At 35.7% G+C, this 12,720-nt stretch overlaps 1 protein-coding gene across 2 annotated transcripts; it reads right to left on the reverse strand.

Annotated features, from left to right (window-relative positions):
- Positions 1–224: 224 nt before the first annotated feature.
- Positions 225–12,518, reverse strand: LOC120334808 (akirin-2-like). 2 transcript variants are annotated; one of them, XM_039402313.2, is made up of 7 exons: positions 12,360–12,518; positions 11,058–11,308; positions 9,202–9,339; positions 4,182–4,291; positions 3,097–3,184; positions 1,546–1,617; positions 225–699 (listed from the first exon to the last, which is right to left on the reverse strand). In XM_039402313.2, exons 2-7 carry the CDS (start codon positions 11,299–11,301, stop codon positions 689–691), a joined length of 663 nt encoding a protein of 220 aa, XP_039258247.2. In that variant the 5' UTR covers positions 11,302–11,308; positions 12,360–12,518; the 3' UTR covers positions 225–688. The 2 variants fall into 2 exon arrangements, with proteins under 2 accessions (XP_039258247.2, XP_077969441.1); XM_078113315.1 differs by lacking the exon at positions 12,360–12,518 and adding an exon at positions 12,167–12,188.
- Between the last annotated feature and the right edge of the window lie 202 nt (positions 12,519–12,720).

Genomic DNA, 12,720 nt, shown 5'->3' on the forward strand with positions numbered 1-12,720 from the left:
CAGACACCGGAACGTAGTATGTGTACGTGTATGGTTAGGCCATAATTTATTCGAATTTTCTTTATTTTAGTTCTATTACGAGTTCGTGGACTAGCTAAGTGACTCCAGTAGTATTTTTACCTGAAATCATGGCCTAACCTCAACCTGGTACACATACTACGTTCCGGTGTCCGCTATCTTGGTTCACATACTTCTTGAATGTCTTTCATGTGTAATCTGCAATGCCGAGACACTTGAGTCTATTGCTTCAACCGCAAGGCTATTAAGCCAAGAAGCGAATTACTATAAAGAAAGAGAAGACATAAGAAAGGAGTTTCACTTCAAAGAAAAACAAAACAAGGCAAAAAACTTGAGGGAAAGGAATAAAACAGTAAACACCGGATTGGCTATAAACATGCAACAGCGTTTGATGTCATAATAGGCACATATATGATGTCAACAATGGTGTTGTTACATCACAATGCTCAAGTAATACAACATCACCAATAATCGTGTGACATTTATGGCATCATATTCATCTATGGTGTATAGCCATATTTGACACATTTATGACATCACAAAACGCTACCTATAGCATCATAAAGCAGCAAAAGTTCTTGTTAAAAATCCTATTTATTTACAAACATTCATGGCATTATGATTCAACAATGTCTATTATCACTTTTCTTGGCAGTTCACTTCTTTGGATTCAGGAAACATCTGAAAATAAGAAAATAAATTTTCTCTAGTGAAGTGTGACTTGGACAGAAAATTTTTCAATAATTCAGGGTAAAACTATAAACGAGAATATCGGTTGGAAACCGAGGACTTATCGATCGAGAGTTAGGGGATCCCCCAAAACAGAAACTGAGGTTTCGATTCATCCGCTCTTGTAACTTGCGCACTGCGCATCGCACACACACACTCGGCGGATTTCAAAATTCTCTCGCTTTACAAAAATCTAGATCACTTGATCACTAATTAATTAATAACTCGCTAATTATACGACATAATTCATCCGACATATGGTCCGACATATGATGAATGCACATCCAAAATCTGGAGCAGATTCAATCTCGCTTTCGTGAGATATCGCGTTCATCTAACAGACAGATAGACAGACATACAGACAAATACCTATCAACATACTTACCGATTAAAATCGATAAGTAACAAACTGGTGGATTAATTATTTTGTAGGAACTAAAACCTTTCAGGCCAATACTGATATATTGTTACCTAGGTGGGGTAGTCATCATAAACATACATGTTGCCTGGGGAGTAAGATTTCTGTGACAAAGTTTAGATGACGAATGGGCCAAGAGAAGGTGCTCCCGTAGTATGTGTACCAGGTTAGGTTTCAAGCCATAATTTAATTCCGATTTCCATTGTTTTAGTTCGATTACGAGTTTGGGGACATGAGCAAAAACAATATGTATTTTTACCCAACTAGGGTAAAGGGCATGAATGAATTGGCAGGCTGGGTTGTGTAAATGGATAGCTCACAAAACCCTTGATTTCTCATTTTGGGCACATTGAGAACCTATGAAATAAACTAATACTCACAGCTAGCAGGACATTCGTTCAATCTTCTTTGTACTTGGTCATAGTTGAATTTAACAAATGCATCGTATTGTTCTGAAATATTGAAGAAAAATTTTACAATTAAAACTTTTCGATCTTTTTGCGTCCAAATCCAAGTGACGTCATGGCACAAGCCATGACTGTCCTACTCTGGATACGCTACAACAGGGGTGCACTACTCAAATGGGGATACGTGCCAATTTTTTTGAAATAATCTTGTCGGGTGCCACGCACAATTATGGTGTTGTAAATTAACTCCCGTAAAACAAACAAATTGCAATAACAATACATAATAACGAATATCTTTTTATTAAAACAATTTTTTGTCCTGAAAAAAAATGCTGGATTTGATATAAACGTGATATTTTATTGTATATCATAAATATTTTATTTTACAAAAAGGTTCGCATGCCACGTTTGAGCGTAAGGCGTGCCAAATTTGCGCTACAATACCAGAGATTCCCATATTGAAGCGAATAAGTGACACAACCAGTGGTGGGATTCAAATTTTTTGTCAGCCGGTTCCTTCATAAAAATCATATTTTTCAGCCGGTTCTTATTAGGCACAAACCATGACTGCCCTACTCTGGATACGCTACTATACCAGAGATTTCCATATTGAAGCAAATAAGTGACACAACCAGTGGTGGGATTCATACATTACGGATTTATATTAGAAATGATTTGCCGTTACTTGTCCAAATTTTGTGAACATATTCCAGAGAGAACATAACTTTTGGGCAAAGCGTCCTGGATTGATGAAACTTTTGGATACAATCACAAACAACCAGTGGTGGAATTCAATTTTTTTTGTCAGTCGGTTCCTTCACAAAAATCATATTTTTCAGTCGGTTCTGTTACAAACAGAAAATTGACAGTAACCAGTAATGCTAACCGGTCTGCTGATCTCATAAAATCCCGTGAGACGGTTCTATAGAACCGGTTCGAACCGGCTGAATCCAACCACTGGACACAATCAATACAAATGTTTTAGGAGTTATCTTCATCCCGCTCAGAAGGCAGATATGTGCTCCCGAAGTATGCGAACCAAGATGGCGGACATCGGAACGTAACATGGGTAACAGGTTAGGGTTAGGCCATAATTTTTTTCCAATTTTTCTTATTTTAGTCCTATTATCAGTTCGAAGACTAGCCAAGAGCCTCCCGTAGTATTTATACCTAAAATTATGGCCTAACCCTAACCTTGTACACATATTACATTCCGATGTCCGCCATCTTGGTTCGCATACTTCGGGAGCCCCGGCAGATATTACAAATTTATAACATTTGCATTTGAGAATTTAATACCATTTGATTTTTTTAAATTTGGTCGTACAGAATAGACTTGACATCTGATGATGTAATAATTGAAAATTGACCAAACCATTGTTCCTCTAAACTGGGGCTGTGCGACCTGCGGCGCAAGAGGAAAAATTGTGGGCCAAATTTGAATGATGTGCGGCCCATAAATCTGGATTTCAATTTAGTTCAATCTGGTACGTACAAGTAATTTAAATCCCCTTTTGCTCTTACCTGACAGCTTAAGAACAAGGACTTTCTCGTATTCAGATCTCAGTTTTTCTTCTTGTTCCTTCAATAAACGCTCGCATATCATTCCAACCTAGGAAGAAATATATCGATGGATGGTACTCAGTGGCGTGTCTAGAGGGGGGGGGGGGGCAACCGCCTCGGGCAGCACATTATTTATAGGAGTGTTTTTGTTGCTTGGTTTGATGATTTAAATAAAAGATACACCCTAATTATGTGAACCAAGATGGCAAACATCGGGCTGTAGTATGTGTACAAGGTTAGGGTTAGACCATAATTTCAGGTCCAAATGCTACGAGAGTCACTTGGCCAACCCTGACCTGATACACATACTACGTTCACATACTACAGGAGTACCAAATCAAAATATTACAAACGTTTCGCTCTTACTTGAAATTAATTTATTCATTCTCATATATAACAACATCTATAATACATTTATGAACCAAATTATTTTTGGAGCCAGGTATAAGGAGCAGCAATATCAGAAACCTCCCACGGGCAGCAGAAAAGTTTGACACGACACTGCTGGTACTAGTAGGAAGAGTTTGAAACGAACTGAGAATCACACGACCAATTAGTCTACTCTAGTTCAGAGGTGCACAACTCAAATGAGGATAACCTAATATTTTTAAAATAATCTTGTCGTGTGTGGCATGGCATGTTTGAATAATTGGCGCCTGGCGGTATTGTAAACAACTTATAACACATTATCTAGTTGCAATGAAGTCATGTCCCTAATTATGATATACGTCGCTCATTTGGCATGGACATTTTTTTACAACCCTCAGAAGTCAGAACTTAATGAAACCAATGTGTTTGCATATTCCTGCACAAAATATTGATTCTTGACTATATCTCGGTGGGTCTCAGACTCTCAGTACTAATTCCAAATCTTCCCATTTAATTTAACATAAGTTGGTGTCGAAAATATTTCTCACACACACAGATAAGTGAGACAAAAAGAAGAAGAAAGTATGGCTAGTTCTGACAACAATGGGTACCGTGACACCCATTGAACCATGTGATGCCCTAAAATAGCAAAATCCAAGAATAAATAAATGGTATACCTGCTTCATAGTAAGAAGCGGGGTGTTGGTCACTTTCTTATCTTGTTGTTGCTCTGCAGCACCACTAGTGGACGGAAGTGGAGAGCTTGGTTGGAATGGAGCAGAAGAACCTGAGTATATAGAGAAAATAAAATGGATATTACAAATTGTGGAATATACCAGTATAAACACACGAAACAGAGCTCATGTTCATATTACATGCCCATCCCTCCAACAAAGGTAATATTAATTGGTCAGGCCAGGGCTACTCAACCGACAGACTACGGTTAGAATCCAGACCTTTGGAGTATTTAATTTGGATTGCACTCGATTCTTTTATTTGGATCATTGGCCCCACTTTAGATAAGTGAAGGTTTCCTTTATTAAATGCGATTATGGACAATGCGTATAGTGAATAATCACTAGCCAGCCGATGAAGTGCGCGTTCAAGGATATAATTTCTGAAAAGACCGGCCTACAGAATTTTGAAAGTTTTTTTTATAAGTGCTTTTGATAAAAATAGTTGAGTAGCCCTACGTTAGGCAATGCTGAACCAGAAACTGATTTAAAATATCAGCATTGCAATAGTTAGTCTTGCTTGGGAGTGAAAATTCCATAAAAATGACATAGTATGTCATGAGAGTTTTTTTTATAGTTGATCAGTGTCACAGGAAGAATTTACAAGAGAATTCCACCATAATTAATCAGTAAAAATCCATATTTATTCCCAGTTTTTTTTTACTGTTTATCGGTGTCACTTGAAATTTAATCCAATTTAGAAAGTATCGGGATTCCATTTTCGGAAATATTTTCACAGAATGTATTCCAAATAGTGAAATATTCTGTTTCGGTCATCTCTGATTTCACTATGATTGATCAGTGAAAAATGCATGTTGTTGTATAATTTTCATACCAAGCAAAACTAGAGATATAACAAAAAAAACCGGAAACTCAATAGAAAATGAGTTTTTCGTAACAATAAAATTTTTCAAAAATCAGAAAAATCGGCGCTCCAGAAGTGTGTGTACCAATATGAAGGTAACTAATTTTGTTTGCCTACTTTACATCAAGTTGTGTAAAGGGACTGAAACCTATGGGCAGAAGGTATATTCACTTGGCTAACACAGACAGTCCCCGAACTCATATTAGAACTAAAATAGGAAAATCGGAATAAAATTTCGCCCTAACCGTAACCTGGTACACACACTATGGGAGTACCAATAAATGAATCCTAAGCAGATAAAGATAAATAATGCATTCCAATGATTTAGCGATAAATATTACCGCAGAATGACGCACTCAGTGTCTTCTAATATATCGAATATCGATTTTGACATTCCTAAAATTGCGATGACAGCATTCATGATGAAAATTAAATTGAATAAATAAATTTTGAGCCAAACAGCAATGCTTCAATACAAGGACTTGGGACTCATTAGTTGGGAGACTTGCTCAACATATTCACTCATGATGCCAAAACAAACAAAATTTTTAGGCAAAACAACATGGAGAGAATGATTCAGACTAATAAAAATCTTCTAGCGGGTTTCCTTGACCTCTTTGTAAATGTTACCAATTCGTTCACTAGTTGAAACAACAGATTGCAGAAAGGAACATAGCATAATACTTTGATACATGGACTAATGAAAAGAATAGTTTGGTTCCATTACATTTGAACCCACGTACATTTGAACCCATGACAATTGCACCTGTATGCTATTGCACGCACCTATGGATTTTTTTTTGTTTCACGGATAGTTGAACCCATACTAACCCTAACCCATGGGTTTTAGCACCCGCATATAGATTGAACCCGTGGATATACGCATGGGTTCAAATGTACATGGGTTCAAATGTACGGTCACCGAATAGTTTAGCCTGTGTCCGGAAAATTTGACACAGGAAATTTCATCGCATAGGAAAATACATTGCATGAAATATCGCCACAAGAGCATTTTGCTGGAAAACAAGTATTTGTGATAAAAACAGATTTATAGGGTTAGGGTAAGCTCTTATTAAAAAACGAATCTTTTTTAAATAAAAAGGTACCGTACTCCAAAAACCTAACTGTTTTTATCGCAAATAAATGTTTCACAGTAAAATGCTCTTGTGGCGATATTTCATGCAGCGTATTTTCCTATGCGACAAATTCCCTAGAATCAGTCCAGCCTGCTGAGATCCACTCCCATATTTGATCACCGGAAATTTATAGGAAATTGATCCAGAAGTTATAGGATTATAGGAATAGTACTTATTCTGAACAACACCAATTGACTAAAACGAGAATATCGGTCAGAGACCGAAGACTTATCGATAGAAAGTTAGGGGATCCCCCAAAACAGCGCTCTTACTCCATAGTGACACCTTGTGTCCCATCACTAATTATTTAATAACTCGCTAATTATACGACATAATTCGCCCAAAATCAATAGGCTTCTGGTCCGAGATAAAGGTGGAAGGGTGCAATTTCATTGGTCTGGGCAATGTTGCCACACTATCATTGTGCCATACATGACATATGGAAGAGTTATTTTAGGCTAGACGTCTCTCAGTAAAAAATTGCGTAATAAATAAATTGCGTAATCTAAGTAATGTTTCAATTGATTGTGACAATTGTCACTTTTGCCTAAAGTTAACTTCAGAAAAATAATCAACTCCTGGGTTGGAGATTTTAATTTATTTGAGCAAAAGCTGCGATACACATGTTTTTGTACTCTTTCGCCTTTATTAAAATTTAACCCCAACTCGACTTTACCCCCAAAGGATGAAGCTATCACCCGATCAAAAACCTCTGGATTAGAATCTTAACCCTATTCCCGCTGGCATAACGAGTTAAATAAATTTGGTTTACCTGTTGAAGAGACATAAATTGGAGCAGCTATTCTTTTTATAAGGAAATTTGCTTGAAGCAAAGATAACACACTCACTTAAAGGAATTTGATGTCAGAGCGAAGTAATGGGCTGACCACTAAAGTGCTAAAGAGCTTCCAAGACTATCAAACTGACATGGGCTAACTACGCCACGTGGGTCAAATCCGGCCTGTTGGGTAATTCAATACTGCCACAACCAGACTAAAAATAATTTTTGATGTTTTCGTTAAAAAGGAATTTGGTGAGATTTCAATTAAATTTAGTTTTGGCACAGGCTTATTGTCTCCATTTTTGCTCTTGTAACACGATAAATATTTTTCATAATATGTAACGTTATACGCCATGGCTCGCCAGTCTAGGTGGATGAAATTTTTGACACCTGGTCCAAAAACCTTGCCTACGCCTGCTATAAACCATTATAGTGGACACGAGGGAATTTCCGCTGCAAGATGTGCTTTATAAAAACAGGATGTTGATGCTAGCTAATGGAGTCCACAAAATTTGAATATTCAAATGATTCTAACGTTACTTTTGAACATCAAAATAAATAAAAACACCACCGTGAAGTGAAGATACTTTGTATCAAACAGTCGACACTAATAAGCACCGGAAGACAGTGTGAAAGGTAAAAATAGTAAAGAAACATCGCTGAATAAAAAAATGATGAAGAAATCTAAATATTGTTGTTTATGTGAGCGTCAATTAAAAGCTGAAACCAAACAACAAGAAGCTGGACTTTGAAATTAAGTCAACAAACTACAAATGGCCTATACTAATAAGGCCTCATAAGCCATAATATGATGCAAAAATAGAAAATAAAATATATATCGCTAATGATTTGGTTTCTGCGAGACTAACTACATATCCTTCTGGATTTGTATACAAATAATGCAAAGATGCTTTAGCAAGATAAATTAAAGACAACTATTCTAAGTGATTCAAGAGTCTTGCTGCACACTAACACAAAGAGACTCTTTATTCTCAAAAAAAAAATATAGATTCATAAAATAACAAACAGAGCCAATTTTGCGTGAAATTTGTGCTTACAAAACCTATAGTAATGTTATTGAAGATAACTAAAAGGGCATCTCAAGAGTGAAGATATTATGATAGTTTTTATTAAACATATTACACATTACCCAGAGACATCCAAGACGAACTGAATATTCGAATACACTCAAATTTCATTGCTATATAATATAAAATGTTTTTGAATCTAGAATATTTTTATCTAAAACTTAGAGATTTTGAGCCCTCAGACAAGCAGATCAAAACGTTTGATAACTTAACTGATAACAAAAAACACCGAAAAAACAATGAATTTTTGTATTAATGTCATTTTAGACATGATCAACAAGAAGATAATATTAAGATTTATGTTATTTTCCACATGAAATTACCCCCAATTTAGAACTTATTCAAAGTTCCATATTCAAAAATATTTTTTCAGTATTCGCAATAATGAAATATTTGGTATTTGCTATACCTGCGACATCAGATAGTAATTTTCAAAGATTTTAAATACAATGCGTTCAAAAAACTCATTTTTGGAGATAAGATGGACCTACGGTGTTTCCCCAAAATGAGACCTAGCCTGAACTTTAAAAATGATTTTAATATGAGTCCTCCCCCTAAAATAAGACATGTTCGATACCGTCAATCGCAAGAAACACGTTGTAATTTTGTTTTAGATAAATGAAAAATAAAGGACATTCCCCAAAAATAAGCACTAGGGTTACTTTTCGAAAGAAATTTGATTACTGTCTTATTTTCGGGTAAACATGGTAAGAATTGTTTTTCTAAATTGTTATTGTTATATATCCATGTTGTTGCTTTTCTAGGCTAATGAATCAAGTTATTTTAAATATACAGTACTTTTAACAAGATGGGAGACATCGCTAGAAAGCCATTAGTTTAAATTTTTTTTCTTCAAATTTTCGAAAATAGAGTTCAAAAAGCCTGATATTTTACACCAAATTTTTATAATATTTGGTTAGGTTTAAAAATTTTTTAATATGTTATATGACTGTTCGGGGACTGGTCAAGTGACTCCTGTAATATTTGTACCTGAAATTATAGCCTAACCCTAACCTGGGACACATACTACAATCCGGTGTCCGCCATCTTGGTTCACATACTACAGGAGTACCTTGCTTTTTTTACTACTCACCAGATGCATGGGCCAGAGTGAAATTCTGCAAGTTTTGGGTTCCAGTATCGGAGGCCGATGGAGTATCCGGTGTCAATTGTAGTTGCCGACGCCTTTTCATTCTTTTGTATTCATCAAATATATTCTTCAAAATCGCCTCTGAAAATTGAATGTAAAATTTTAATGTGATATCTAATATATCTGCTTAGAATTTTGAGACAAATTATATTAATACCAAAAAGAATGAGGTATCATTTCGTTCAATTGTATTTCAACTTGAGATGTTAACGAATCGAACATTTGAAGTCTCTCCTCATCCAAAATTAAAGAACTGATTGAAATCAGGAATGGACAAAACTGAATGTTTACTATTTCCAATACGAATTAAATCTTCTAATACATTCTAAATTTATTATATTCAATATCATAAATTTTGAATTTAGGAATAATTTAGAACATTTCAATTTAAAAATTGGGGATTCTAAGCTGCCCGACAGGCAGATCAAAACGGTCGATGAACTGGTAAAAAAACAGTTATGTAATCTTTCAAAAAAACTTGATCCCAATTAAAAACATATTTGATGTTCCACATTCGAGACATTTTCTTAGAATGTATATAGTGAAATACTCAGATTTGTCCATCCCCGATTTCAATTCCTTTTCTAATCTTCGATGAGAAGCAACAAGACATCTCAATAATAAAGCGATATGGGATCCATTACAAGTCTTCAATTAGTTTTTTTCCATATAGAGAGGAGCTATTACATCTAGGAAAAATAGGGATCTTTCTGCTTCAGCATTGCGAACCCAAGTTGTTACTAGGGCTGGGCATTTTCATATACCTGATGATTTCGGAATCAAATCGAATGTCAAATAATTGGAAGATAAATAAATTAATACAAATGGTGTAGGGACAAAGTGACTTTATTAATGCAATGGGTCCTCCAGACTAGGGGTGCACAACGCAGGGCATGTGTGCCCAATGTGGCATGGCATGATTTTGAATGTGGCACATGATCGGTTTGGTAAAGAGTAACATGTTATTTATAATAAAGAAACTAAATATACCTTATATTGAAATAAACTTAATACATTGCCTTCAATACCGCCAATAGGATATTAATAGTTCGAGTTGATAGTTTTTTATTATTAATATGTGTTTTAAGTTTGTTTACAATACCAACAGCAACAATTATTCGAACTTGGAATGACACACAAGATTATTTTGAAAACTATGGCACACATTCTTATTTGAGTTGTGCGTCCCCACTTTAGACACATAGAAAACATAGAATTCGTCACTCAGTCAGGGTGCTGAATGTTCACACACAATAACAAACATGTTTTATCAATTTTTGTCTAAACCAATTCAAATAATTTTCCATTAAATTCAAATTCCCCAGCCCGAGTTGTATATAGAAGGGGTTGGTGTTGGTGTTATCCAAATACAGGGAGTCCTCGGGTTACGACAGTCGCGACGCGACTTACGCTGTTTCGAAGTTACGAACGCGCACTCCATAACGCTGTTTCGAGGTTACAGACGCACTCCATAAAAATATAAAAGGTAATACTGTACTGTAATATCAAAGCCCTTAAACTGGATCATTATGATCAAGAAAATCAGTGCTTTGGGCTCATTGGTTTTCGTCATTTACATCGTACTTTTTGCATTATTTGTACATTTTATTACTGTACCATACTTTACAATACAGTACATTATGTATAGAGTAATTTATGTAGGCTATAATGTTCCGACTTAAACTGAAATTCGGGTTACACTGCGTCTCAAGAATGGAACAACGTCGTAAGTCGACGACTCGCTGTACAGAGTAATTGTATCAAACTTACTAAAATATAATAAACATGTCATATATTACCTGACGAAATTGGGTGCATTGGCTTGAACGGAGACGGATTTAAAGAAGACGAAGACTGAGAAGGAGATCCTGATGACATTCGACATTCTGCGTTCGAGAAAACTGATCCGCAACGAGGAGATAATCGACGACGCTTGCTAGGTGGTGTTCTTGCAACAATTGGGGCATGACTTGGGGAGGTTGATACCACAGTGTGCAAAGGATCAAAGTCCAAACTTCTTTTTAAAGTCGCCCCGCAAGCCATCGATATTCTGAAAAATACATTACATGTATGATACTAAACAACAGATTTCAGATAATTTATTTTGAAAACTCCATAATACACACAAATTAAAAACGGAGGAATTTCGGTGAGCGAGCAAAACTTTTAAAAAGGGTTTAATTAAAACATGAGAAATATAATGTGCCCGCCCACCAGTACAAATACAAGAAAAAATTACAGAAACATAAAGCTGGTTAAATGTGGCTAAAACAAGAAACAGAGAAACAAAAGATACGCGAATGTAATAACTTTTTGGGCTTTTGTATTTTTAGAAAACTTTTCAAACTTGGCTGTGGAGTTGGAAAGAAAATGAGTCAGATTCTGAGCCATTTCAAATATGAATCTAACTACAGAATCCGGATTGAAAAAATTTTGAACTTTTTTGATTATAGATTCGAAGTTTAAGAATAATTCTGAGTTTAAATTCGGGAAAGTCAATATTAAACATATGTTTCAATATGGAATTGTATGTAAATATAAATCTTCTGTTGAGAATGCTCGGTCATGTTTCTGTGAGATCATCATTTCAAGTCCTGAACCTTGAAATTCTGACAAATCAAAAAAATTCCGATTCTGGTTTCTGGGTTTCAATACCTACAGACATGAATACTATTTTATTGCTGTAATACAGTATTACAGTTTGGTTTATTGTCGTATCGTATGGAACTGTAGTACCGGTATCGTACCATTTCATAAATATAATTATTTTCTAATTAATTAAGCATTCTTCTCGAATCCTTAAAAAAGTACGGTACCGGTATGAAAGCAGACAATCACAAACAAAATTTCTGAATTCAGAGTAAACTAACAGACTAGTGAGTTATCCTAATCTAAACTTGTAAAATACCTTGAAATCTCAATTATCCACCAACCCAAACACTTATTTCTTGGTACCGTAATAATGGCTGAATACAGTCAGACAGTGGCCTACCGGTGGCGGTACCGGTACCGTGTCGTTACAACAATACGATATACCGGTACCTACTTTCACGGCCGGACGTAAATCATTTCTACACAACAAAAATAAATTATAAACTCACCACCCTCCCGCAGCTTGTTATTTCGCGTAAATGTCTTCTGGGATTATTTCTTCAATATTTTACTTCAAGAACTGGTAAGAAAACACAAAGTCACTAACACAGAAGAACGAAGAAAGAAAAGCTCGCCAGGGAACGAAATTAAAATTGGCCACATGTGGGCGCTAGGTGTTTTTCAAAATTCATTTAACCGTGACCCAAATAACTCGCCCGCTACCCGGAATAGTGTATGTTTCATATTTGGAGATTTTTCATATTTATCCCGGGGTGAGGAAGAGCCGGTAAAACGGCTCAATCATAGAGCGAACCACGGCCCCTCGTCCAGTCATCAGTCCATGTAGGATATGGGTTTAATTAGTCAGTT

Source organism: Styela clava, chromosome 1, assembly GCF_964204865.1.
Source record: "Styela clava chromosome 1, kaStyClav1.hap1.2, whole genome shotgun sequence".
Taxonomy (NCBI): domain Eukaryota; kingdom Metazoa; phylum Chordata; class Ascidiacea; order Stolidobranchia; family Styelidae; genus Styela; species Styela clava.

What these genes read in the sequence shown, in the direction of transcription:
- LOC120334808 (XM_039402313.2), bottom strand. Translation starts at nt 11,301, where the DNA reads ATGGCTTGCGGGGCGACTTTAAAAAGAAGTTTGGACTTTGATCCTTTG. An exon ending in AATGCACCCAATTTCGTCAG is followed by an intron (nt 9,340 to 11,057) that starts GTAATATATGAC and finishes TTCAATTTTCAG; the next exon opens with AGGCGATTTTGAAGAATATA. An exon ending in CCTTGTTCTTAAGCTGTCAG is followed by an intron (nt 1,618 to 3,096) that starts GTAAGAGCAAAA and finishes TCAATATTTCAG; the next exon opens with AACAATACGATGCATTTGTT.